The 25,926-nt window shown below is 43.2% G+C and overlaps 6 protein-coding genes across 6 annotated transcripts; all 6 read right to left on the reverse strand.

Annotated features, from left to right (window-relative positions):
- Positions 1 to 13: 13 nt before the first annotated feature.
- LOC103986676 (acyl transferase 4-like) lies at positions 14 to 2,020 on the reverse strand. Its single transcript, XM_065186002.1, has 2 exons — positions 1,588 to 2,020; positions 14 to 991 (listed from the first exon to the last, which is right to left on the reverse strand). The coding sequence occupies exons 1-2, from the start codon at positions 1,993 to 1,995 to the stop codon at positions 137 to 139; spliced, it is 1,263 nt and encodes a 420-aa protein (XP_065042074.1). The 5' UTR covers positions 1,996 to 2,020; the 3' UTR covers positions 14 to 136.
- Positions 2,021 to 5,111: 3,091 nt separating this feature from the next.
- Positions 5,112 to 7,067, reverse strand: LOC103986760 (acyl transferase 4-like). Its single transcript, XM_065189988.1, has 2 exons — positions 6,640 to 7,067; positions 5,112 to 6,087 (listed from the first exon to the last, which is right to left on the reverse strand). Exons 1-2 carry the CDS (start codon positions 7,045 to 7,047, stop codon positions 5,242 to 5,244), a joined length of 1,254 nt encoding a protein of 417 aa, XP_065046060.1. The 5' UTR covers positions 7,048 to 7,067; the 3' UTR covers positions 5,112 to 5,241.
- A 2,083-nt stretch (positions 7,068 to 9,150) lies between these two features.
- Positions 9,151 to 11,061, reverse strand: LOC135677624 (acyl transferase 4-like). Its single transcript, XM_065189989.1, has 2 exons — positions 10,523 to 11,061; positions 9,151 to 10,059 (listed from the first exon to the last, which is right to left on the reverse strand). The coding sequence occupies exons 1-2, from the start codon at positions 10,928 to 10,930 to the stop codon at positions 9,202 to 9,204; spliced, it is 1,266 nt and encodes a 421-aa protein (XP_065046061.1). The 5' UTR covers positions 10,931 to 11,061; the 3' UTR covers positions 9,151 to 9,201.
- A 2,102-nt stretch (positions 11,062 to 13,163) lies between these two features.
- Positions 13,164 to 16,171, reverse strand: LOC135675650 (acyl transferase 9-like). The gene is made up of 3 exons (XM_065186010.1): positions 16,149 to 16,171; positions 14,639 to 15,085; positions 13,164 to 14,169 (listed from the first exon to the last, which is right to left on the reverse strand). Exons 2-3 carry the CDS (start codon positions 15,044 to 15,046, stop codon positions 13,321 to 13,323), a joined length of 1,257 nt encoding a protein of 418 aa, XP_065042082.1. The 5' UTR covers positions 15,047 to 15,085; positions 16,149 to 16,171; the 3' UTR covers positions 13,164 to 13,320.
- LOC103986680 (acyl transferase 7-like) lies at positions 16,083 to 18,180 on the reverse strand. The gene is made up of 2 exons (XM_009404752.3): positions 17,730 to 18,180; positions 16,083 to 17,060 (listed from the first exon to the last, which is right to left on the reverse strand). Exons 1-2 carry the CDS (start codon positions 18,135 to 18,137, stop codon positions 16,203 to 16,205), a joined length of 1,266 nt encoding a protein of 421 aa, XP_009403027.2. The 5' UTR covers positions 18,138 to 18,180; the 3' UTR covers positions 16,083 to 16,202.
- A 4,773-nt stretch (positions 18,181 to 22,953) lies between these two features.
- On the reverse strand, positions 22,954 to 24,857 carry LOC135675651 (acyl transferase 5-like). Its single transcript, XM_065186011.1, has 2 exons — positions 24,319 to 24,857; positions 22,954 to 23,927 (listed from the first exon to the last, which is right to left on the reverse strand). The coding sequence occupies exons 1-2, from the start codon at positions 24,724 to 24,726 to the stop codon at positions 23,082 to 23,084; spliced, it is 1,254 nt and encodes a 417-aa protein (XP_065042083.1). The 5' UTR covers positions 24,727 to 24,857; the 3' UTR covers positions 22,954 to 23,081.
- Between the last annotated feature and the right edge of the window lie 1,069 nt (positions 24,858 to 25,926).

The following is a 25,926-nucleotide window of genomic DNA, read 5'->3' on the forward strand; positions in this document are numbered from 1 at the left end:
GCTGTGTGTCATATGTTGTGGAATACTCTTTTATTTGATAATAGAGATTGCCAGATAACACGGGGTGATGGAAGACAAGGACGTCATGGAAGAACATTGCATGCTGAAGAGACTTGCAGGTGGATGGTGGTCGCTCTCACGCCAAATCTTCAGCAAACTTCATCAGCTCTTCACTGAAGGCAGGGAGATGTTCCATTTCAACGCATCGTGTCATCAACCTCACGCCCTGCTTCGGCTTGGGCGGCGACAGATAGATGCAGGAAGCCACTAAGTTATTGTCATCAGTCAGCGGAACCACATGGATCGGCTCTCCCCACCCGTAGTTTACCTCGGAGAACCCCACTCGGCTCCAGTCCGACACTGCCATCGTCCCGTACCCCGGTGGTACTGTGTACGGGTTCTCCGCCGAACCCCCCATCATACACTCCGAGAACTTGGCTGATAAACTGTCTTTGGCGTCGCGTATGAGCAGGATCACCTCCACCAGCGAGGAAGCAGAGATGGTCCCGGCGTTCGCCTTGATTCCCATGGGGTACACGCAGTTGCCGTAGAAGCCTACCTCCGGCAGCAGCCCCCGCAGCAGGTGGCGGGTGTTGGCGGCGAAGCCGAGGTCCAAGTCGGCGTGGGGGTCCAGGCTTATCGCTCGAGTCCGGCACTGCCAGAGCATCGCCGTGACCACATCGAAGGTGGAGCACTTCTGGCCCGTCTCCCTCAAGAACTGGTTCTTCGCGGCGTTGATGCGGTCGGAGGAGATGTCGAACACGGAGGTCTGGAAGTGGAAGGCAGCGGGGGAGGAAGCAGCATGTCGTTGCGACATCTTCGGCGGACTGGGGATGGCTTCCCTGCACCAGACTGGCTCGACGACGGGACGAGCGTGGCCTCTGGCGACATCGGCAACTGCTTTCAAGAACTGGGCTGCCCCGACGCCGTCGAACACTGCGTGATTGAATCTGATGCCCACTGCGAACCCACCGCAACTGAACTCCGTCACCTGAACAAGTAATGCAACACATGGCAGTCAAAGAAGTCTCGCGTTCAAGCAATATAACACTGCATGGACGTCATGTTAACAGCTCTGTATGGCTGTTTGCCGCGCGTTCTTGAATCGGAGACAAAGTTGGATGAGATTCGATAATAATAATAATAATAAATTACACATCAGTGCAATCGGAGACAAAGTCCGATGAGACTCAATAATAATAATAATAATAATAATAAATTACTCATCAATGCAGTGTTGCTTTTGGAAAAGGTGATGATCGCCAACTGTGACACGTTCGACTCGTCAAATCCATCTAGAAAGGATGAGCAGAGCTTCTTACACCCAGGAAAGATCTCTAGAAAGGAACCAATATGATTCGAATCGCAAAACCTCATTTATAGCTAATTTGGGAGTGACTTTTGAGCTTATTCTTCTGTATGTCCAACCCACTGCTCGCACGTGAACTATCAGAGGTGGGTGGCTCTTAAAACTAAGTCGACTTAATTACACTACTACGTTTGTCTGTGTCAAACGTTGACCTGTGAAATGCTCTCGCTTAGCGTAGCGAAGAGGTTTAGGCAAAGCATGCATCGATAGGTACGTACCTGGAGCATGAAGGTCATGTCTCCCTCGATCACGTCAGGGGGAGCATAGGGGATGAGATCCTTCCTGGGCAGCAGGAGAGGGCGCTCCAGGTTGTTAACATCTTCGAGACTGCAATCCACGGAGGCCTCGACGAACCACATGCCATCGCCGGTGCAATCCACCTCGGCCTCACCGGGGATCGGCTCCACGATCAGCCCGGCGACGGGGTAGTAAGGGACGAGAACACGGGACAGCGCCGCCCTGATGGCCTTCGCCGGCTGCACGCCTTGCTCGAACACGAGTATCAGGTCGATGATCAATCTGACCGTCACGTTGCGGTCCATGAAGGAGAGCGGGAGGCGGCCGGACGGCGTAGGCTCGGCGGGGGCCACGAGCTCCGGGGCGAGCTTGTTCACGGAAGAGCTCATGGTTGCTACGGCTGCTTCAGAGTGTCTCAACTCGGGATGCTCTGCCGTGAGGCGATGGTGGTGACTATATATAGTGAAAGAAAGGAAGGGTGGCATTCACATGTTGGGTGGCATCGACAAGCATGTGACTAACAGATTTGGAAGGAAGGATAGAGATGAAGTAGTGATGATCATTCAAGCATGCCTGCAGGTGTTTTCTTTTTTTATATATATATAATCATATAATGTTTTGAGTATCTCAATAAAAAAATATTTTACTATTATTAAAACAAAATAACCTATTATAATATTTTGATTATCATAATAAAAATATTATAAAATATATTTAAAAAATATTATACATATATATATATATATATATATATATATATATATATATATATATATATATATATATATATATATATACACTTATAACCTCTATCAAACTAATCACAAGCCTAAACATATAGTATTATAAGAGACAATATATTACGATATTTTTCAAGAACTTTATATTATTTTTAATATCTAAAAAATCATAATATTATTAAAATATATTGTAAATAGGAAAAATTGGTGCACCCTATGGACCAGTCCATAGGGTCTCTCCAAAGTTGATAGGAAAAATATATTAGGATTGATGATTGGTATTTTCAGTATTATTTAGAACACCATTTGAAATAAAAAAATAAAAATAAAAACAAAAAACGCCCTAAATAAATTATTGAGAAATTTGAATTACTCTTGTCTTTCTCATGGATGTAACAATTCAATTTGAAAGAGAAGCAGTAGGTGAACCGCAAGACTCGAGGGTGTCAAAGCCACACTATATTTCTTATTGGTGATGACCAGTAGATGTCACCATGAGATGAGGGTTATAATATTTTGAATATTAAACTTAGTCTTTGGATTGCGGTAAGATTTATGGAAGAATCTGTGTTCGAGACATAGTCCGACAAAATCCCGCTTTTACCCAACGTGAGAACACTGAAGGTTCACATCAGCACTGTGGTAATCCGTCATGTGGCCGTGCAAGTCGACCACCACCGGTCCTCTTCTTTCCTCAAGAAGGTGGCACACAAAGCTGAGACGAAACCTTTGCTTCCCATCTCTGGGTTTGAAGGTACGTAATAACATGATTTCTTTCTCCTCCTTCGGATTTCGATGGCTGCAGTCGATCTCGCTCTACGTGAGTTTGATGAGTGCCTTCTTATATGTCAACTTTGCTAGGAAACATGCAGATCTCTCACTACATCATAGATTCTTCTTCTCTTCTGTTAGCTCAAAGTAAGAAGTATTTTATGGCTCGTGTCGCATTCAATATCATCTCACGTTCCATCTTAAAAAATAATTGAACTACTGGTCATCAAACCCTAAACCCTAAAATAATTGCACCTCCAAAAGTAATTGAACTACTGGTCATAAAAAAAAAAGTTGCATAGTTGGAAACTCGGTTTGAGGTCTTTGTCACTTCGCATCCTCACCCCCCATCTACCAGTTCTAATTATAGTATATTCGATCATCCACAGTCATTCCAATACTCGTGGAAAAGAATCAGTAGGTCTTTCTCTAGCAATCTGTCTCGTGATCTAAGCGTAAAAAGAGCCACCATCATGTTTGTCTTAGGTCAAAGACTCATGAGCTCGACCTTAAACGTTTCTGATAATTGCAGCCCAAAAAGAATATATTATATTACTCAGAATATAGACTCCAATTTGAAGTGGATAAAGATATATATATATATATACTGAGTTAATTAACTTGAGCTCAGACAATTTTTGTCTAATTGTGCTAATGAATTAATTATCTCATCGGATCAAGTTATGACACAACGGTTCGATTTTGCTTTTCGAAAGCGGATTGTATTTTATTTATACATAGAATTTTCGTTAATTTCTCTCAAATCCAAAATTAATGTACTTTACTTGATTTCATTCTTTTCTTCCTATATTCAGAATTTATTCAAGCATACCTAAATCCATTTTAGATGGAAATGATACATACGAGTACCTTAAAAAAAATTTAGCTTGCTATCATTATCATAATTGAACTAAGTATCTAGATTTTAGACTCAAAGTTAAACCCAACCCGAATATCTATAGTAATGCAAGAATTTATTTGTAGAAGATAAGTAACGCAAAAGCGAGATTTAAGTTCAATGCGAATTGTCAAAGAATATCTAACTCAAATTTTAAATGAATTGAATAGAGGTAATATGAGCAACGATGTTGGCACTTAGGTGACACAAACTATTCTGTCATCCATATCAAAATATTATATGTACACTATATATTTATAAAATTCTTTATACTATGTATTATGATTCAAGAGCTTGCGAGATGAAATCTACTGAACAAAGAGAAGTAGGAAGACTAAAGTTACTATGATCATTAACATCGCGTGCTAGATCCGTTCTCCCTCCCTATAGTTCACCTACGAGAACCCCATCCGATTTCTACCCGATTCGACCGACATCTCGTACGTACTAATCCTAACATCAAATCCTGTTTCGAATCACCTATTCCGATTCATAAAAAGTTCAAAAGTAAATTACTCTATCGAGATTCAATTCGACTTTAAATTTCAAATACTAATCACTGCACCATGTAACAAATTTGTGTTATATATATTTTTTAGCCGATTTGAAACCGAACCAAACTATTGGTTCTGAGTTCAATTTTCAGGAAATGGAACCTAATTTCTCAATTTGATTCGAACCGGTATCCGAACTATTTGGTAGGGGTCCTCCTCTGATGAACTTGACAAGCAACAGTCTCTATAGCAGCTTGTATCGTATCCATGGACGAGGACGAGGAACCAACGATGACCTCAGTGTTCTCCTTGATTCCCATGGCGTACATTCAGTTGCATGATAATGATTTTCTTAAGGTTTTCTTGATATCTCGCTTTTATCCAAATTCGATAAAATGAATTATTGTAGATGGAAGATTATTGTGAAAGCTATTCTTGAATCAGATGACTTCAAAGAAATGGATCGTGTGCATATATGCCATATTGTTGGAGCATAAGGGCGGTCGAGTGGAGCGCAAGTGATGAATGAGGGTGTGCAGATTTGCAAATCTTGCTTCATGTCTTAATCTTTAGTGAAGTTGGTGTCCTTTTGCTCGAGGGAATAAGGATCGTATGGATCGAGTCCCATTTATTAGCATCACATGAAGAACAACATGAGCAACGAGAGGTAGGTTGCAGTCATGACTGCATCAACTGTTCCTTCAAGCCAGGTGGAGGATGGTTGATGTCATGCTAATTATGGACAAACTGCTTCATCTCTTCGGTGAAGGCAGGTAGATGTTCCTTTTGAACACATCGTGTCATCAACCTCACGCCTTGCTTCGGCTTGGACGGCTGCAGGTAGATGCAGGAAGGGATGAAGTTGTGGTCATCATTCAACGGAACGACATGGATCGGCTCCCCCCACCCATAGTTCACTTCTGAGAACCCCACCCTGCTCCAATCCGACACCACCAGCGTCCCGTACTCCAATGGCACCTCGTACGGGTCGTCGTCCGCGTACCCCATCATCCAGTCCAAGAACATGGCGGGCATCCTCGTCTTGGCGGCTCGTATCAGCTCGATCACCTCCACCGGCGAGGAACCAGAGATGGTCTTGGCGTTCGCCTTGATTCCCATGGGATACACGCAGTTGCCGTAGAAACCTTCCTGCGGCAGCAGCCCCCGCAGCAGGTGGCGGGTGTTGGCGGCGCAGCCGAGGTGCATGTCGGCGTGAGGGTCCAGGCTTATAGCCCGCGTCCGGCATTGCCAGAGCATCGCCGTGACCACGTCGAAGGTGGAGCACTTCTGGCCCGTCTCCCTGCAGAATTGATTTTTCAACGCGTTGATCTGGTCGGAGGAGATGTCGAACACGGAGGTCTCGAAGTGGATGCCAGCGGGGGAGGGTGCATGTCGTCGCGATAGGTTCGGCGGACTAGGGATGGCTTCCCTGCACCAGACTGGCTTAACGAGGGGACAAGCGTGGCCTCTTGCGAGCTCAGCGACTGCTTTCGAGAACTGGGCGACCCCGATGCCGTCGAACATCGTGTGATTGAATCTGATGCCCACTGCGAACCCACCGCATCTGAACTCCGTCACCTGAACAAGTAATGCAACGCATGGCAGTCAAATAAGTCTCGCGTTCAAGCGACAAAATTTAGGTGGCACGCTCTGCATGATCTCCCAAACCGGGACGTCATGCTGACAGCTCTGTATGGCTGTTTGCCGCGTGTTCTTGAATCGGAGGTGAAGTCGGATGAGACTCAATAATAATAATAATAAATTACACACCAACGCAGTGTTGCTTTTGGAAAAGGTGATGATCGCCAACTGTGACACGTTCGACTCGTCAAATCCATCTAGAAAGGATGAGCAGAGCTTCTTACACCCAGGAAAGATCTCTAGAAAGGAACCAATATGATCCGAATCGCAAAACCTCATTTATAGCTAATTTGGGAGTGACTTTTGAGCTTATTCTTCTGTATGTCCAACCCACTGCTCGTTCGTGAACTATCAGAGGTGGGTCGCTCTTAAAACTAAGCCGACTTAATTACACTACTACGTTTGTCTGTGTCAAACGTTGACCTGTGAAATGCTCTCGCTTATCGTAGCGAAGAGGTTTAGGCAAAGCATGCATCGATAGGTACGTACCTGGAGCATGAAGGTCATGTCTCCCTCGATCACGTCAGGGGGAGCATAGGGGATGAGATCCTTCTTGGGCAGCAGGAGAGGGCGCTCCAGGTTGTTAACATCTTCGAGACTGCAATCCACGGAGGCCTCGACGAACCACACGCCATCGCCGGTGCAGTCCACCTCGGCCTCACCGGGGATCGGCTCCACGATCCGCCCCGCGACGGGGAAGTAAAGGACGAGAGCACGGGACAGCGCCGCCCTGATGGCCTTCGCCGGCTGCAGCCCGTTCTCGAACACAAGTATCAGGTCGATCATCAACCTGATCCCCGCGATGCGGTCCATGGAGGAGAGCGGGAGGCGGGTTGACGGCGTCGGCTCGGCGGCGGCCACGAGCTCCGAGGCGAGCTTGTTCACGGAGTAGCCCATGGTTCCTACAGCTGCTTCAGTGTCTCGACTTCAGATGCATTGTTGTGAGGCGATGGTGGTGATTATTTATGGAGGGAAAGGAAGCGAAGGGGTGTTTATTAAAAGATTTTTAGAAAAAAAATTATTGGGCATCAAGTAATGAAAAAATAAAAAGAGAAAATACTTCAAAACTAATGTTAACTTACTATCTCTCCGATCTCTATGACTCGGGATTTCTTTTTCTTGTTTTGCTCTAATTCATCTCTTCTCGGATAATACTCTTAAATCAAAATCCTATTTAATCATGAATTTTGATTTGATATTCAAACATATTCTTTTATTATCTGATCGTATTAAAGTAGAATATGGACTTGTAAACTATTTACAAGTCTTCAGTGATTTAACCTAACGTGGGTGTAAGGTTTTTCCGATTGGTGATGACGAGTAGGTGTCACCACAACCATCCTAATATTTAAGAAAATGAAAGCATGTAATTGACTTCCAGGTTTGAGAAAGAGACTGCAGAGATGAACACGTAAACGATCATCGACAAGCTCAGGCTCAAGGCTGAGCTTGAAAGAGGAATGAATTACCATTGATATTGCTCTTAAGAGAAGGCTGTAGCGTTCCATCTAATTACTAAGACAAAATTGTTATTCGTTTTTGAAATATTATTAATGAATGTTTGGATTTCTTTCTACTCATGGCTGCAGTCATTCTCGCTCTACGAAAGAGTTCCTTCTCATATATCAAATTTGTTGGAAACCTGCAAATCTCACTGAATGGAAGATCTTGCCCATTCTTTGGTATATCACGTTTGAATGATTGCATCTAAAGTAGTTGAATTATTGGTCATAAAAAAAGAAAGTGTAAAGTTGGAAACTTGGTTTGCGGTCTTTGTCACTCCCCAATCCACCAATCTATCTATCATCATACTCATTTGATCGGTTTTAATATCAAATGTCACGACCCGAGTCTAATAAGTTAACTGACTTATTAGCTTCATTTAATATAGAGTATTAGTCAAATACTTAAGTTGAAATTAATAATGATACATTCATCAGACCTTTATAAATCAATTTTAATTTTATTTATTTGTGATGTGAAAGGGTATTACAAACTTAAATATATTTACATCACCCTGAAGTAGCACAGCTCGATAACATTCACAATGCACATATACAATATGTTATATCAACCTATCACACAATATAATCACAGCTAAAAGTCTATTATTATAGTTGATAACGACAAAATTAATCTAAAATAGTCTTTCCAACACGCACAAATAAGAATTCTAGTTCAAACGAAAAGTAATTAATAAGTTTACTCATGTCAAATTATTGCTTGTATATTTTCTTTCTAGTAGATATTTGCTTTTATATTCACTTCATGATTGTCAATAGCTTCATTCTTGTTTGTATTGAAATCATAATTAGTACTTATATTTAAAGAAGGATCTATCAGAGATTTTTTTTATTATGAAAACCAACAAAAGTGAGATAAATATTTCATCCAAGAATTTAAATATATTAAAGTGGATAGACAACATATGTATTTATTATGTTCATCACATTCATCCTGCGTTATTGACTTAATAACGAAATCGTTCATGATGATATCTAGCGTAGGAGTGACAGGTGGCGACACATGAGGGAATGACAGTTGATAGTCAAATGGCATTGATGGTGCCTTAGTAAGGGGGAGTCGTGCAGTAGACAATAAGTTGACTTGTACGCGAAGAATGTTAATCTTGTTTGGAAACCATCCTACCATGTCCTTCATCTTTGGGTGAGACGCATGGGCTCGGGGAGGGCTAAGGCATGGATAACAACCATATGTTAGCAAGTTGGTGACGAAGAATATTTCCTATGTATGCCATACGGTTTATCATGATTATGAAGAAAAGAATAAAGATAAAAATAATTACTGAATAAATTTTATTGAAGAAATAAAAATGCATGAAGAAAAGAATAGAAGATAATAACAATTATTGAAGAAGATTTATTGAAGAAATGAAAATGCTTCAATACATTAACATGTTCCATCTCCTATTTATATAAATTAGGAGAGAAAGTATTTCCTTCAACGGTTGCCAGATGAAATGAACCAAAGGATGAATGCGATGCATGGTAATGATGAAGAGGACTTCAGGCGGTGGATGGTAGTCCGCTCTCATCGGTGTTTTAGGTAAAACTTCATCATCTCTTCATCGAAGGCAGGTAGATGATCCTTTTCGAAGCATCGTGTTATCAACCGCAAGCCCTGCTTCGGCTTGGGCGGCGACAGATAGATGCAGGATCCCACGAAGTTACTTTCATCGTTCAACGGAGTGACATGGATCGGCTCACCCCACCCGTAGTTCACCTCTGAGAACCCCATGCGTCTCCAATCCGACACCACCAGCGTCCCGTACCCCGGTGGCACGCGGTAAGGGTCCTCCTCCAAAGTCTCCCCCATCATCCAGTCCAAGAACTTGGTGGATATCCTCTCCTTGGCGTCTCGTATCAGCTCGATCACCTCCACTGGCGAGGAACCAGCGATGGTTCCAGCTTTCGCCTTGATTCCCATGGGGTACACGCAGTTTCCGTAGTAGCCTTCCTGCGGCAGCAACCCCCGCAGCAGGTGGCGGGTGTTGGCGGCGAAGCCGAGGTGCACGTCGACGCGAGCGTCGAAGCATATCGCCCGCGTCCGGCACTGCCAGGCCATGGCCGTTACCACGTCGAAGGTGGAGCACTTCTGGCCCCTCTCCCTCGAGAACTGGTTCTTCACTGCGTCGATGTGGACGGAGGAGATGTCGAACACGGTGTTCTCGAAGTTGAAGGCCTTGAAGGAGGATAGTGGAAGTCCTGGCGATAGCTTCGGCGGACTGGGGATGGCGTCCCTGCACCAGACTGGGTAGACGACGGGACGAGCGTGGCCTCTTGCGATCTCGGCGACTGCTTTCAAGAACTGGGCTGCTCCGAGGCCGTCGAATACTACGTGGCTCAGTCGGGTGCCCACTGCGAACCCGCCGCATGTGAACTCCGTCACCTGAACAATCAAGAGAAGACATGGCAGCCGAAATAATTGGGTGATATGCATACCGTTGCTTTCGGAAGTAGCTTAATGACACAATGTGTCACGTTCGGCTTGTGAAAGACAACCATGCATTTTACGTGAAGTAGTATTACGTGAGCCTACATTTTTGGTTGGAGTCTCATGACTTCTTGTAAGCTCCTCGCATTGCCTCTCTCTCTCTCTCTCTCTCTCTCTCTCTCTCTCTGTATATATATATATATATATATATATATATATAATTGATCTCTAATAAGTGCTAACCATGGCTTTTAATAGAATGGGTTTGATCCATGATTATTACATCGGTTTTAAAATCTCGAGATGATGATCTAAGCCTTGTTTTTTTCTGCTCCTTTGTGCAGAATTAATGTCATAATTTCTTTCCGCTATTGGGTAATCTTACACTGCCGAAGCTGAGGAAAGCGTGCGTACGTACCTGCATCATCATGATCAAATCTTCCTCTTTCACTTCAGCAGGAGCGAATGGGATGAGCTCCTCCTTGGGCAGCACTAACGGGCGCTCCAAGTTGTTGACATCTTTGAGACTGCAATCCACGGAGGCCTCGACGAACCACACGCCTTCGCCGGTGCAGGCGACCTCGGGCTCACCAGGGCTCGGCTCGACGATGCGGCCGGCGACTGGGTAGTAAGGGACGAGAGCCCGGGACAGCGACGCCTTGATTGCCGTCGCCGGCGCCAGGCCTTTCTGGAACACCAGTATCGTGTCCACCAGGACCCCGACTGCCGCAATGCGGTCCATGCAAGAGAGGGGAAGGCGGCCGGACGGCGTCGGCTCGGCGGCGACCAAGAGCTCCGGGGCTAGCTTGTTCACGGAAAAGCTCATGGTTGGTACAACTAGCTGCTTCGATTTCTCAGCTTTACTCGCTCTGCCGTGGGGTGGTGGTGGTGGTTGGCTTTACATATGTATACATGCAGAAGGGGATGGGTGCGCAATGAACCTGCTTGTTGAGTATGGGGCTCTCCACCCGATCGAGCCTGTTGAGCATGGAATACCTGTGTGTGTGTCACACTAATTTGGTTGTGTGGGTAGGCGAGTTAGAAGAAATAATGAATGAGATTGTGCAGAATTGAAAATCTCAGTTGAATTGAAGTTTATCTCTTTTAATTAACAGAAAGAGTATGTTATGGCTAATCATAGATATTTCTCTACCTTATAATAGATGTGGAAAAGATAAGAGCATTCCATCTATTCCTAATCATGCCAACATTAATTTCTAATCATGTCTCCTACTTATATCAATCTTTTTCTATCATCAAAATGATTTTATATAAAAGATATCTTTTTCTTTGCTGAAAATATTTGCTACCTAGATTTGATGGAAATGATTATTACAATGAAAGCTATTTTGGAAATTGACATTAGCTGGTTAATCTTATATAGGTGTTTATCAAATCCTCATACACTATCTGAAAAGGATGAAGCAATGATAGAAAACAAATCATGATTTTTAATCAAATAAAGATGAAAAGTTCTCATATGTATAGCAGAGTCTCTTGAGATTGTTGATACCAAACTTGTGCAAAAGTAGGATTTAACTTATGGTGTTGCCACTAATATAGCAATTGATAATGTGGGTTTCTTCGAGTAGATAGTTTTATTTTTATTGGAAGCAAAAAGTCTTTTTATCCCCTAATACAAAAGAAATTACAAGTTCAGATAACTTAGATCCATGAAAATTTAGGAAATGATGATGATGATGTTAACACGAAGAATGCTGTTATTCAATACTCAAAAGTTCCAAAGCCGAATGAACTTTTATAAATAATTATTTTAATTATATTGATCATATGTATGTTTGGAGATTGTCTCAATAAATCTGATAAAATTGGTTTGAGATACATAAAATTTTACACCAAAATATATCATGGGTGAATTTTTGAAAAATATTTAACACATTGGATTTTTCACATAAATTTTAAAAAAAATTATAGAATATTTTTTTTTCATAAATGATTATTTTTTCTTTGTCAATCACTATCCTCCATCGTGCCTTTACCTGTAGCCCTTGTCGGCCACACTTCTCTTCTTCCCTAGTTACTTGTGCCTCCCCATACGAGTTGACAATATAGGACACCCCCTTCTCTCGTCGCCTGCACCTCTGTATGAGGGTATCAAACATGATCGATCTCCTCGCGTTATATTTATTGTTGATACTCACTATTTTATGCAAAAGGGATATTTATATTACTTTGAATATATATAGAAGTGCTCAGATAAAAAACCTAATCTAAATGAAATCCTTAACGTAAGGAAGTTCCCTATGCATTTTTTGGATAATTTATCTAAATTATCTCCTAATAGAAAAAGTGAATTTACTATTGATTTGACTATTGAGAAAATATCAATATTTAAGCTTCCTTATATAATGACAATACTTGAGTTAGTAGAGTTGAATAAAAAGTAAAGGAGATCGATAAAATTATTAAAGGATTTATTTTTAACCAAATAAAGTCAATATTGTGGTTAATGTATTTATTAAAAAATCTATAAGTTTTATGGTTGAACTAATTGTAACTCAATAGGAGTTGTTTAAACAACCTTGTGTGTTATGAGGAAAGTATACGATTGATTTCTTTTTTTAATTTATGACATCTATTCAAGTTTGATCTCATCTAACAAATCTAATAAATTAAATAAGTATAAGTACCATATCCATATTTGATATTCTTAAAAAATAACATGAAAAAAGAGGGTTTGAAACCTAATTTTCAAAATAATGAGGATACATATTAAAATTAGAGATAGATTATGTATCCCTAATGACGTTAAGTATAGATTAAAGAGTGAAGAATTATGAGGGTGTACAGACTTGCCAATCTTACTTTAAGTATAAAAGAAATTGAAGTATTTATTTTATGGCCTACATCGAATTCATAACATCTTTGATCTCCACGAGCCTGATGAGCAGGGAGCGTGTATATATATATCGTATATAATGTTGGAGCATATGGGTAGTCCAGTTGAGCACAAGTGATAGAACGAGGCTGTGCGGACATGCAAATCTTGCTTCATGTCTAATCTTAATTGAATTTTTTTGTAATTTTACTCGAGGGAATAAGGATTTAATCGGACTGTGTCACATTTATTAGCATCACATGTTTTAGATCACTTGTAGAACAACATGAACAACAAGATACAGGCTGCGGATCGAAAGGCTGAAGTGACTGCATTAACTGTTCCTTCAAGGCAGGTGGAGGATGGTTGCCGTCATGCTAATTATGGACAAAGTTCATCGTCTCTTCGGTGAAGGCCGGTAGATGTTCCTTTTGAACACATCGTGTCAGCAACCTCACGCCCTGCTTCGGCTTGGACGGCTGCAGGTAGATGCAGGAAGGGACGAAGTTGTGGTCGTCATTCAACGGAGCGACATGGGTCGGCTCTCCCCACCCATAGTTCACTTCTGAGAACCCCACCCGGCTCCAATCCAACACCACAAGCGTCCCGTACTCCAGCGGCACCTTGTCCGGGTCGGCCTCTGCGTCCCCCATCATCCAGTCCAAGAACTTGGTGGACATCCTCTCCTTGGCGTCCCGGATCAGCTCGATCACCTCCACCGGCGAGGAACCAGCGATGGTTCCAGCTTTCGCCTTGATTCCCATGGGGTACACGCAGTTGCCGTAGTAGCCTTCCTGCGGCAGCAACCCCCGCAGCAGGTGGCGGGTGTTGGCGGCGAAGCCGAGGTGAACGTCGACGTGGGCGTCGAAGCATATCGCCCGCGTCCGGCACTGCCAGGCCGTGGCCGTGACCACGTCGAAGGTGGAGCACTTCTGGCCCGTCTCCCTCCAGAACTGGTTCTTCACTGCGTCGATGTGGTCGGAGGGGATGTCGAACACGGAGTTCTCCAAGTTGAAAGCCTCGAAGGAGGGTAGTGGAAGACCTGGCGATAGCTTCGGCGGACCGGGGATGGCGTCCCTGGACCAGACTGGGTGGACGACGGGACGAGCGTGGCCTCTTGCGATCTCGGCGACTGCTTTCAAGAACTGGGCTGCCCCGAGGCCATCGAATACTGTGTGATTGAATCTGATGCCCAGAGCGAATCCACTGCATGTGAACTCCGTCACCTGAAAAAGTAATACAGCGAGCGCATAAAGGTAAAAAAGAGTCTCGCGTGAGCATTAAAATTTAGGCAGCATGCTCTTCATCATCTCCTAAACCAGGTCTGTGTGGCTGTATGCCGCGTGTTCTTGAATCAGAGATAAAGTTGGATGAGACACAATAATAAAACTAATAATAAGAACAATAAAGGTGATGACTGAAAACGGTGGCACGTTCGACTCGTGAAATCTGCCGCATGAGCCTAATGGCTTCTTGTACAATTAGTCGGCAGTAGCTACACGATGAGCAGAGCTAGCTCCTGACACCCAGAAAACATCTTTAGAAAGGAGCCGATATGAACGAAAGGCAGGTAGCTCCTAAAAGCAAGCCAACTTGATTGCAATACGTGTGTCCGTGTCAAACGTTGACAAGAGAAATGTTCTTCCTTAGCGCGGAGAGGAGGTTCAGGGAAAGCGTGCATCGATAGTTACATACCTGCATCATGAAGATCAAGTCTCCCTCGATCACGTCAGGGGGAGCATAGGGGATGAGATCCTTCCTGGGCAGCAGGAGAGGGTGCTCCAGGTTGTTAACATCTTCGAGACCGCAATCCAGGGAGGCCTGGACGAACCACACGCCATCGCCGGTGCAGTCGACCTCGGTCTCACCGGGGAGCGGCTCCACGATTCGCCCGGCGACGGGGTAGTAGGCGACTAGAGCGCGGGACAGCGCCGCCCTGATGGCCTTCGCCGGCTGCACGCCTTGCTCGAACACGAGTATCAGGTCGACGATCAATCTGACCACTGCGGTGCGGTCCAAGGAGGAGAGCGGGAGGCGGCCGGACGGCGTCGACTCGGCGGCGGCCACGAGCTCCGGGGCGAGCTTGTTCACGGAATAGCTCATGATGGCTACGGCTGCTTCAGTCTCTCGACTTCAGATGCTCTGCCGTGAGGCTATGGCGGTGACTTACATTAGTGAGAGAACGGGAGGTGACGTGTCAATCCAATATTATCAAATATAGTTAAATTAGAATATTGGCTCCTAATTAAATTATTTAGAAGTCGTCAGTGTGAATGAAATCTTCGCGTTCTCATTTGGCTGTATCGATTCAATTCGAAAGGGTCTTTTTTTATTAGTGATGAGAAGTTTGGTGTCACCATAGTCGGCATAATATTTTAAATATATAATATAATTTTCGTTTTTTTTGTTGTTGTTGTTGTTAATGTCAACTTTGATAGCCTATTCCCATACAATGAAAATTCATATATTTTAATTTAATCAACATTTGAGATTTAGATGCGGTTAATTTTGAGATAAGCTTCTTCTCTTTTGGTCAAAGCGAGGAGTATTTCATGGCTCGTCTCCCATTCATTAATATCTCACGTTTCGATGATTGGCATAGAGATTTATTCATATAAAAATAAATCAACAAAAGTAAGATGAATATTTATAACAAATCCTCAAGAAGTTCAGTATGTGTGTCTTCCTGATACAGAAGAATTTAGCATATTAAAGTTATTCATGACATCTCAAGAAAATAACAAATAAACATTATATGATCAGATCAATACGTATAAGAATAAAAAGTAACTCATATTCATCACATTCAAATATGGTTGTATTCGTATGTTGATGCATTTTCGGTGTAACAATGAAATAGTTCTTGACCGTATGTAGCAGAGGAGTGGCAAGTGAATGACACATGACAATGGAATGCCATTGATGTTGCTTAGAGAGGGAGTCATGTACACGTATGGTTATGGTAAAAGTTATCTTAAGACTTCGTAAAAGTATGGTTAAAAGTCTCTTCTTTTTTTTTTTGACTTGGTAAAAATCGATTATAACCAAAGTCTCCGATTTGCAGCTACAAATTAGGGATCGTTTAGTGTTGTTTAGATTAATATCATGTGTTAGCAGGTAGGTGACGCATAATATTTATTTCCTTGTATGTATGTCATACATGTCGTTTTCACACGGTTTATAATGATTCAAGAGGATGTCACACCTGCTGCATGGTAATGACGAAGATGACTTGCAGGCGGTGGATGGTAGCCCGCTCTCATTGTAGTTCTAGGTAAAACTTCATCATCTCTTCGTGGAAGGCGGGTAGATGATCCTTTTCACAGCATCGTGTCATCAACCTCAAGCCCTGCTTCGGCTTGGGCGGCGACAGATAGATGCAGGACGCCACGAAGTTACTGTCGTCATTCAACGGAGTGACATGGATCGGCTCTCCCCACCCGTAGTTCACCTCTGAGAACCCCATGCGTCTCCAATCCGACACCACCAGCGTCCCGTACCCCGGTGGCACCCGGCAAGGGTCCTCCTCCGCAGTCTCCCCCATCATCCAGTCCAAGAACTTGGTGGATATCCTCTCTTTGGCGTCTCGTATCAGCTCGATCACCTCCACCGGCGAGGAACCTGCGATGGTTCCGGCTTTCGCCTTGATTCCCATGGGGTACACGCAGTTGCCGTAGTAGCCTTCCTGCGGCAGCAACCCCCGCAGCAGCTGGCGGGTGTTGGCGGCGAAGCCGAGGTGAACGTCGACGTGGGCGTCGAAGCATATCGCCCGCGTCCGGCACTGCCAGGCCGTGGCCGTGACCACGTCGAAGGTGGAGCACTTCTGGCCCGTCTCCCTCCAGAACTGGTTCTTCACTGCGTCGATGTGGTCGGAGGGGATGTCGAACACGGAGTTCTCCAAGTTGAAAGCCTCGAAGGAGGGTAGTGGAAGACCTGGCGATAGCTTCGGCGGACCGGGGATGGCGTCCCTGGACCAGACTGGGTGGACGACGGGACGAGCGTGGCCTCTTGCGATCTCGGCGACTGCTTTCAAGAACTGGGCTGCTCCGAGGCCGTCGAACACTACGTGGCTCAGCCGGGTGCCCACTGCGAACCCGCCGCATGTGAACTCCGTCACCTGAACGATCGAGAGAAGACACGGCTGGGTGATATACATCCTGTTGATTTTGGAAGTAGCGTAATGCAAACAGTGTCACGTTCGGCTCGTGAAAGCCAACCATGCAGTGTCTTACATGAGCCTATATATGAATCCACCTTCATTGCCAACACTTACCACATGAGTCAGTCAGATTATATATATTAAGATAAACTTACGTCTTAATAAATTTAACCTTTTAGATTAAATTAATTTCTAATAAACGCTAATCATAAAATTGATTCATGATAGTTATCTAGATAGTTCTTATGTTCTAAATATGATTTAGATTATGACTCATGATGGGAGATAATACCTACATTTACTTAATCATGAGATGAGGTAGTTACCATCAGGTATATGCACTTGGAAATATTTTATAAATGTTCTATATCTTAGTCTTTTGATTCGTGACTTAATAAACTTAATCTTTTAGATTATGTAGACTACAAGACTCATCATCCATTTTAAATTCTCGATAAGATGATCTCCAGCGTTCTTTCTTTCAGATTCTTTGTACAGAATTAGTGTCATAGTTTCCTTCCGCTTATAGGATTCTGTCATATTCAAACTAATTTAATTAGTACCTCAGAAGAAATGATGTTATCTTAACGCCGATGCCGAGGAAAGCGTGTATCAAAACATACGTACCTGCATCATCATGATCAAATCTTCCTCTTTCACTTCAGCGGGAGCGAATGGGATGAGCTCCTCCTTGGGCAGCAGGAGGGGGCGCTCCAAGTTGTTGACATCTTTGAGATTGCAATCCACTGAGGCCTCAACGAACCACACGCCTTCGCCGGTGCAGGCGACCTCGGGCTCGCCGGGGCGCGGCTCGAAGATGCGTCCGGCGACCGGGTAGTAAGGGACGAGAGCCCGGGAGAGCGCCGCCTTGATGGCCTTCGCCGGCGCCAGGCCTTGCTGGAACACAAGTATCGTGTCCGCCAGGACTCTGACTGCTGCAATCCGGTCCATGGAGGAGAGCGGGAGGCGGCCGGACGGCGTTGGCTCGGCGGCGGCCACGAGCTCCGGGACGAGCTTGTTCACGGAAAATCTCATGGTTGCTACAGTTGCTTCAGTGCCTCAGCTTCAGATGCTCTGCCACGAGGCGATGTTGGTGACCATATAGTGAGAGAAAGGAAGGGGATGGTGTCAGGGATAACGCTATCTAATATTATCTAATCTAGTCAAACGAGAACGTTAGATTCTCTAAATTATTTACAAGTCTACAGTGTGAGTGGAATCTTCTCATTCTCATGGGGGTACCAAGTCAATTCGAAAGGGTTTTCCTATTGGCGTTGACGAATAGGTGTCACCATAAAATATTAAAGGCGAAAACTTAGTTTCTTCTTTAATGTCCATTTTGGCACTTAGCGCCATAAACTAAGTTCATCCCACGGAGCTCCAGCCGGGGCCGCCGAGGTTTGCTTATTCACGGATAAGCTCATGGTTGCTACAGCTAGCTGCTTTGATTTCTCGGCTTACAGGCTCTGCCATGAGGTGGTTGTGGTGGTGGTCATTATATATGTATTCATGCAGAAGGGGATGAGGCGCATTTGACCCGCTCGGGTATGGGGCTCTCCACCCGACCCTGCTGCTGAACATGGGACGCGTGCGTCAGACGCTGGAGAAAGTGCGTCGGCGAGTTAGAAGCAATGATTGACGAGGCCGTGCAGACCGGCGAATCTCACTTGAATGAGGGTGTTGGACATCCTGGCCGCACACCATGTCCCGTTAGTCACCTCACCAGTTTGTACAAACGTCTGTTCTCTCTCTCTATTTGTATATGTATGTGCTGTCGCTGACGTTGGATGCGTGCGTATAAATCATACCGATGGGGATTTTGGATAGGTGAGTGAGAACAAGAGAAGAATTGCGCCGTCTGTACAGACTTGCCAATCCCACCTTCATGTATAAACGAAATTGAAGTGCATCTCTTTCTGTCAACGAAAAGAGAGTATTTTGTGACTTCCGCCGAATTCATTAACATCTATCTGCATGAGCATGGAATGTTGGAGCATATGGGTAGTCGAGTGAAGAACAAGTAATGAATGATGCTGTGTTGATTTTTCTGACCATTTGCAGTATGCATTGGGTAGTGAATGTTTAATGCACCACATTAGCTTCCCCACAATGAACATATTGTCTTTGCACCACCCTATTGGGTTAATAGCTCATACTCAGTTCAAGGTGGACTAAGGTGGACTTTATCGGTCTATAGTTCACTTTCTCTTAATCTAATCATAATTTATATTAGGGGAGTGTGGTGGTTATAAAAAGAGACAAAAAAAAAGAGACAGTAATAAGGTGGTTTTTAGTAGCCATGAGATTCTAAAGAAAAGAAAAAGAACAAGACAGAAAATGAAGAGAAAGAAATGAAAAAAGACAAGGATAACACAAAGTGACTGTTCTCAATTATCCAGTAGTGTTTTTATCTCAGGTTAGACCAAATCTATAGTAGATTCTTACTGTGATTACTTAGAGAGAATTATGAAGGATTTAGATATTGTGCACAGTGACGTGATCATTGTATCCCAGTTATTCTCTTGTGATTGTTGCTAAGGTTTTGGGCAAGAGATTGAGATTTGTATATTTATTATTATTATTATTATTATTATAGTAGATTATCTCTAGTTTGTCCCGTGGTTTTTAACTTTTATTCATATTATTATTATTATTATTGTTGCTAAGGTTTGCTTGCTAATATTTATTCATATACAAAAATTATTATTTTTTATATTTCATCAACTGGTATCAGAGTAGGATTATGGTGATTTAATTTTTGTATTTGAAGGAGGCCAGTAGTATTTCTTGCATGATTAGTTTGAATGGAAACAATTAGATGATATGAAAATCAAGAATGAAAGATATCTTGTATTGCAAAGATTTGTATGGACTTTTGCAGAGGGATAGTGCAAAACCCACAACTATATCAGATGATGAGTGGAAGAGGTTATATCAAAAGACAGTTAGGTTTATTCGATAGTGGCTTGATAATAGTGTCTTTCATCATGTTTCTACTGAAATTTCTACATATTCTCTTTTGAAAAAGTTGGAAAGTCTCTATGAAAGAAAAACAGCTGACAACAAAGTTTTTTTGATAATAGTGTTGTCACCATGAGTCAAGTAACAAGCAGTTTATTGAATGAGGAGTATATAAGAAAGAATTCAGTAACATCTCAAAATGATTCGCAAGCACTTATCTCAGAGAACAGAGAAAGGTCAAAGTCTAGAAGCAGTTCAAGCATGGGTAGGAACAAATCAAGATTAAGAAAAGATATTGTTTGCTATAATTGTGGTGAGAAAAGGTATTACAAGAATGGAAAAAAAGTGGAGTCTACAGAGTCCAAAGATAATATCACAGTTATAGTGTAGGGTGGTGATTATTTGATTTTGTCTTATTCTGATAATATTTTTTTATGTTTATCAAGATCTTAAGTGGGTGATTGAGATAGGTGTTTCTTATCATGCTATACCATGAAGAGAGTTTTTTGCTGTATACAGGTATGAAAATTTTGGTGTTGTCAGGATAAGCAACTATGGCATAGCAGACATCATTGGCATTTGTGATATGCATTTAAAGACCAACCTTGGTTGCAAATTAGTACTTAAGGATATGATGCATATTGTTTGACTTTGCTAGTCATAGGTGCTCAGTTAGCCAATCACATGAGTGATGACACGTGTGACTTGACACGGAATCTTTTTACTTATTATATTTTGATATTTATCACTTTATATTGACTGTTGCATATATACATGTATATATTGTGATGTCTTTGGATCTGTAAATTATGAATCAAATCGTGATGAGATCACGATAATGAGACTGATTCACTTTTAAACACAGATCCTAAATAATCTCGGTCATAGGTTACTCGAGAAGGACATTGAGATAACCGGATAAACTGGTGTGCTGTATACCCGTCCATATGATGGATGCAGTTGGTCTCATAGCTACTTGTGTGGGAACACTAGGGATACAGTACATGTGCTCATTGGAGAATGAGTTCACTGATTGATCCGTTTATGGAATGCTGGATGGTTGATGATGCCTTATTGTCAGACAATGATTTCGTAGTCCTAGTGGTGCATTTGGTCCTTAGACTCGAGATACCAAGGATATCCTGTATGAGTGCTCCGCTCTTTGATATCAAACTTATAGGTTTGGATGTCTCAGATCTAGTACAACTGGTCATTGGGAGTAATAGTCGACCTTACGAGAGCTATTGAGTGTCGATAGAGGATCATCCACTCTTGGCGTCATGAGAGGAATATCCTATGTGTTCTTGCTCATACAAATCCCTGGCCAAGGTCATTTGGATTGAGAGAGAAAGAGTTCTCGGGAAGAATCTGATTATAGCAAGACTCGAGTAGAAACTATATGGGTCTGACAATACCATGCCCGATATACGATCTCTGGAATATTACCTCAGTTGAGAAAGATCACATACTCATTTGTAGAGTACCGTCGCCCCCAAGATTTCTCAACATGTTTAAGCTTTGGAGGTGAACCATCTATATTGACAGGTTACACAGATGCAGATATGACAATAGATATAGATACGAGGAAGTCCACATTAGGATATGTACTTACTTTTAGAAGTGGAGTTGTGTCATGACAATCCAGATTACAAAGGCGTATTGCTCTCTTCAACATAGAGACAGAATATATTGTTGCTACAGAGGTTTATAAAGAAATGTTATGGATAAAAGAATTCTTATAAGAATTGAGACTTAAACAGGAAAACTATGTAGTGCATTGTGATAGTCAAAGTGCTATCCATTTGTGTAAGAACCCAATGTTTCATTTTAAGTCAAAGCATATAGATATCAGATACCACTGGATTCGAAATGTATTTGAAGAGAAATAGTTGCAGCTTTAGAAAATTCACATAGATGACAATGAAACAGACATGTTGACAAAGAATTGATCAAAAGAAAAACAGGAGATATACTGATAGCTGGTCGGCATGGCTTCACATTGAGGGGTCATGAGACAGCCTCCCTTATGGGCTGAAGGGAGATGTTGTTGGGCTGACAGCTCATATTCAGCCCAATGTGGGCATTATCAGTCCACAGTTCACCCCCTAAAAAGAGGTAGAATAAAACAGTAACAAGGCAATTTTTGGCAATCATAAGATTCCAAAGAAAAGGAGGAGAACAAGGCAGAAAAGGAAGAGAAAAAAAGGGAAGAAGACAATGACAACACAAAGAGACTGTTTTCAATTATCTAGCAGTGCTTTTATCTCATGTTATATCAGATCTACAGTAAATTCTTACTGTGATTACTTGGGAAGAATTATGAAGGATTTAGATATTGTGCACAATGACGTGATCTTTATATCCCAGTTATTCTTTTGTGATTGTTGCTAGGGTTTTGGATAAAAAAATTGAGATTTGTATATTCATTATTATTATTGTAGATTATCTCTAGTTTGCCCTATAGTTTTTATCCTTCGTACACAAAAAAATATTTTTCATATATATTTTGATGTTTTATTTGATTATAATTCCATTTAATTCCGATTATATTATGCTAATATTTATTTATACACAAAAGTTATTTCGACACCTATATATTAGAGGAGATACTATGAGTGCTTTACTAAAGCTAATAATTATGAGTTCTTTCAACTAAAGCTAATAATTATAGGAGCTTAGCCGAGAGCTGAAACGCCAAAGGGTTTTCAAAGCTATAGGACATCTATTGCTTTAGTTAACATTATCTTTGTATGTGGTGGTCTTCAGAGAGATGCTTCTTAATTATTAATTGTTCGGGAAATGAGTAATGTGGTAGGCGTAGTGCTGCTACCGATGAGTCTCAATGTTCATCTATGAACATTTCAGCAAAGCTCCGGCAAGCCGTGCGACGTGCAAACCTGTTGATCTATGTACGACTTCCATGTAGAACAACATGAGCAACAAGAGATAGGTTGTAGATCGCCATGCATGTACAACTGTTCCTTCAAGGCAGGTGGAGGGAGGATGGTTGCAGTCATGCTAATTATGGACAAACTTCATCGTCTCTTCGGTGAAGGCCGGTAGATGTTCCTTTTGAACACATCGTGTCAGCAACCTCACGCCCTGCTTCGGCTTGGACGGCTGCAGGTAGATGCAGGAAGCGATGAAGTTGCTGTCGTCATTCAACGGTGCGACATGGATCGGCTCTCCCCACCCATAGTTCACTTCTGAGAACCCCACCCGGCTCCAATCCGACACCACCAGCGTCCCGTACTCCAGCGGCACCTTGTACGGGTCGTCCTCCGCGTCCCCCATCATCCAGTCCAAGAACTTGGCGGACATCCTCTCCTTGGCGTCTCGTATCAGCTCGATCACCTCCACCGGCGAGGAACCAGCGATGGTTCCGGCGGTCGTCTTGATCCCCATGGGGTACACGCAGTTGCCGTAGAAGCCTTCCTGCGGCAGCACCTGGCGCAAAAGGTGGCGGGTGTTGGCGGCGAAGCCTAGGTGCACGTCGGCGTGGGGGTCCAAGCCTATCGCCCGCGTCCGGGACTGCCAGATCATGGCCGTGACCACGTCGAAGGTGGAGCACTTCTGGCCCGTCTCCCTCCAGAACTGGTTCTTCACCGCGCTGATATGGTCGGAGGAGACGTCGAAGACGGAGGTCTCGAAACGGAAGGAAGCGAGGGAGGGTGCGTGTCCTCGCGATAACTTCGGCGGACTGGGGATGGCGTCCCTGCACCAGACTGGATCGACGACGAGACGAGCGTGGCCTCTTGCGATCTCGGCGACCGCTTGCAAGAACTGGGCTGCTCCGAGGCCGTCGAACACTGTGTGACTGAATCTGATGCCCACTGCGAACCCACCGCATGTGAACTCCGTCACCTAACGCAACACATGTCAGTCAAAAAGGTCTTGAGTTGAATCATTCGACCAAAATGACCTTTCTGCGTTCAATATTGGATCAAATCAGTGTCATAATCTCCCAAATAAATTTAGCTTTCTGCCGCTTGTTATTGAATCAGAGAGAGACTCGAACGACAAACAACAATGCACAGTGTTGCTTTTTTTTGGTAGACGTGATGATTGCAAACAATGTCACGTTCGGGTCGTGAAAGCCATCTGTCCAATTTACGTAAAGCATGCAGAATCACATGAGCCTGATGGCTTCTCTACAGTTCAGTCGGCAGTAGCACAGGAAGAGTAAAAGCTTAACACCGCTACTAGCTAAGCAGGGAGTTTTAGGGAAAACGCACATTGATTGGTACGTACGTACCTGCATCATGAAGATCAAGTCTTCCTCGTTCACGTCAGGGGGAGCAAAGGGGATGAGCTCCTTCTTGGGCAGCAGGAGAGGGCGCTCCAGGTTGTTAACATCTTTGAGACTGCAATCCACGGAGGCGTCGACGAACCACACGCCGTCGCCGGTGCAGGCGACCTCGGGCTCGCCGGGGATCGGCTCGACGATCCGCCCGGCAACGGGGTAGTAAGAGACGAGAGCACGGGACAGCGCCGCCCTGAAGGCCTTCGCCGGCTGCACGCCTTGCTTGAACACGAGCATCAGGTCGACCAGGATCCTGACCACCGCGGTGCGGTCCATGCAGGAGAGCGGGAGGTGGCCCGACGGCGTCGGCTCGGCGGCGGCCACGAGCTCCGGGGCCAGCTTGTTCACGGAGAAGCTCATTGTCGCTGCGGCTGCTATAGATGTCGCCCGTGAGGCGATGGTAATCAATCTCTATATATATAGAGAGAGAGACAGAGAGGAGATGGGGCACTGAATTGTACGCGAGTTTGATGAGAATGGGATGCGTGCCTTCGTATACATCATATTGTTGGGAAATGTGTGGGTGGGTGGATGAGAAGGACATGCGAATCTCACTGTATATTTAATCTGAATCCGAAGTTTGTGTCCTTTGCTCGACGAGAGGATTATGTTATGCGTTGTGTCCTATATATTCACTAATAATCACACGCTTCCAAAGGCATGCATGTACAAAAGTACTCAATGGAAATCTAATCAGCCAAGGTATAAAGTTAGAGACTTGGTTTTTGGTCCTTGTTTCACTGAAAGGAGTGCTTTTTACCCAAAGCCAGTCATTGGGTCATTCCAATACTTGGCATTAGTTCTTTAGTTTGCCTTCAGAGAGCTTTTGGATTGATCTGTATCTTTTGTGGTTGCAGCAGTACACTTGTGTCTCCAATAATGATTCCTAATTATTATTCTTGGAGGTGAAGCTATAAAGAAGAGGAACAGTAGTGAATGATGAATGTGGTAGGTATGGTGCTGCTGCTGATCATGGCATGGGCCAAACACCCATGCCAAACTCACCGTGACACGTCGTGGTAGACCCCTCGGCAGCCTCGATAGACAATAGAGTTTGTGGCCGAGCCAAACCTAGTGGGAATTTTGGATGATGATGGTGGTGGTGGGAGAGTTTAGTGGCTCTGCAACTTCACTTTTTGGATAGAAGCAGGCGCCTAATGTCTGACATCTTTAAGAACGTTTGTTTGTGTCGGTTTCTTTCTTCGTTGCTATCGATTTGGGGAAGCATAAAATATTAAAATTATATAATTTTATTTAATTAATTAAAATATATTATAAATATAATTAAATATTAATTATAATTATCGATCTATTAAAAAAATAAATTATGATAAATTTTTTTAGGAGGTAACCTTAATAGAAGAGACTCTCGTAATTATTTATTCTACATCTTCTATTCTCATTTATAAAATAATAATATATCTTAAGAACTTAAAGTGGAAATTTAGATACTTATCATTATTGAGAGATTATATATTTTCTCTCATATTCTCTTTCTCCATAATCTATGGCTCATAATTATTCTTTAAAGGATAGAAGGCAAGTCTAGTTTTCTTTACA

The sequence above is a fragment of the Musa acuminata genome, chromosome BXJ1-6, assembly GCF_036884655.1.
Source record: "Musa acuminata AAA Group cultivar baxijiao chromosome BXJ1-6, Cavendish_Baxijiao_AAA, whole genome shotgun sequence".
Classification (NCBI taxonomy): Eukaryota; Viridiplantae; Streptophyta; class Magnoliopsida; order Zingiberales; family Musaceae; genus Musa; species Musa acuminata.

Bases quoted from the DNA above. Each gene is read 5' to 3' on its own strand.
- LOC135675651 (XM_065186011.1), bottom strand. From the start codon at position 24,726: ATGAGCTTCTCCGTGAACAAGCTGGCCCCGGAGCTCGTGGCCGCCGCC. The intron at 23,928-24,318 runs GTACGTACGTAC...GTGTTGCGTTAG, and splicing joins ACTTGATCTTCATGATGCAG to GTGACGGAGTTCACATGCGG.
- LOC103986760 (XM_065189988.1), bottom strand. From the start codon at position 7,047: ATGGGCTACTCCGTGAACAAGCTCGCCTCGGAGCTCGTGGCCGCCGCC. The intron at 6,088-6,639 runs GTACGTACCTAT...TTACTTGTTCAG, and splicing joins ACATGACCTTCATGCTCCAG to GTGACGGAGTTCAGATGCGG.
- LOC103986680 (XM_009404752.3), bottom strand. From the start codon at position 18,137: ATGAGATTTTCCGTGAACAAGCTCGTCCCGGAGCTCGTGGCCGCCGCC. The intron at 17,061-17,729 runs GTACGTATGTTT...TCGATCGTTCAG, and splicing joins ATTTGATCATGATGATGCAG to GTGACGGAGTTCACATGCGG.
- LOC103986676 (XM_065186002.1), bottom strand. From the start codon at position 1,995: ATGAGCTCTTCCGTGAACAAGCTCGCCCCGGAGCTCGTGGCCCCCGCC. The intron at 992-1,587 runs GTACGTACCTAT...TTACTTGTTCAG, and splicing joins ACATGACCTTCATGCTCCAG to GTGACGGAGTTCAGTTGCGG.
- LOC135677624 (XM_065189989.1), bottom strand. From the start codon at position 10,930: ATGAGCTTTTCCGTGAACAAGCTAGCCCCGGAGCTCTTGGTCGCCGCC. The intron at 10,060-10,522 runs GTACGTACGCAC...TTGATTGTTCAG, and splicing joins ATTTGATCATGATGATGCAG to GTGACGGAGTTCACATGCGG.
- LOC135675650 (XM_065186010.1), bottom strand. From the start codon at position 15,046: ATGAGCTATTCCGTGAACAAGCTCGCCCCGGAGCTCGTGGCCGCCGCC. The intron at 14,170-14,638 runs GTATGTAACTAT...TTACTTTTTCAG, and splicing joins ACTTGATCTTCATGATGCAG to GTGACGGAGTTCACATGCAG.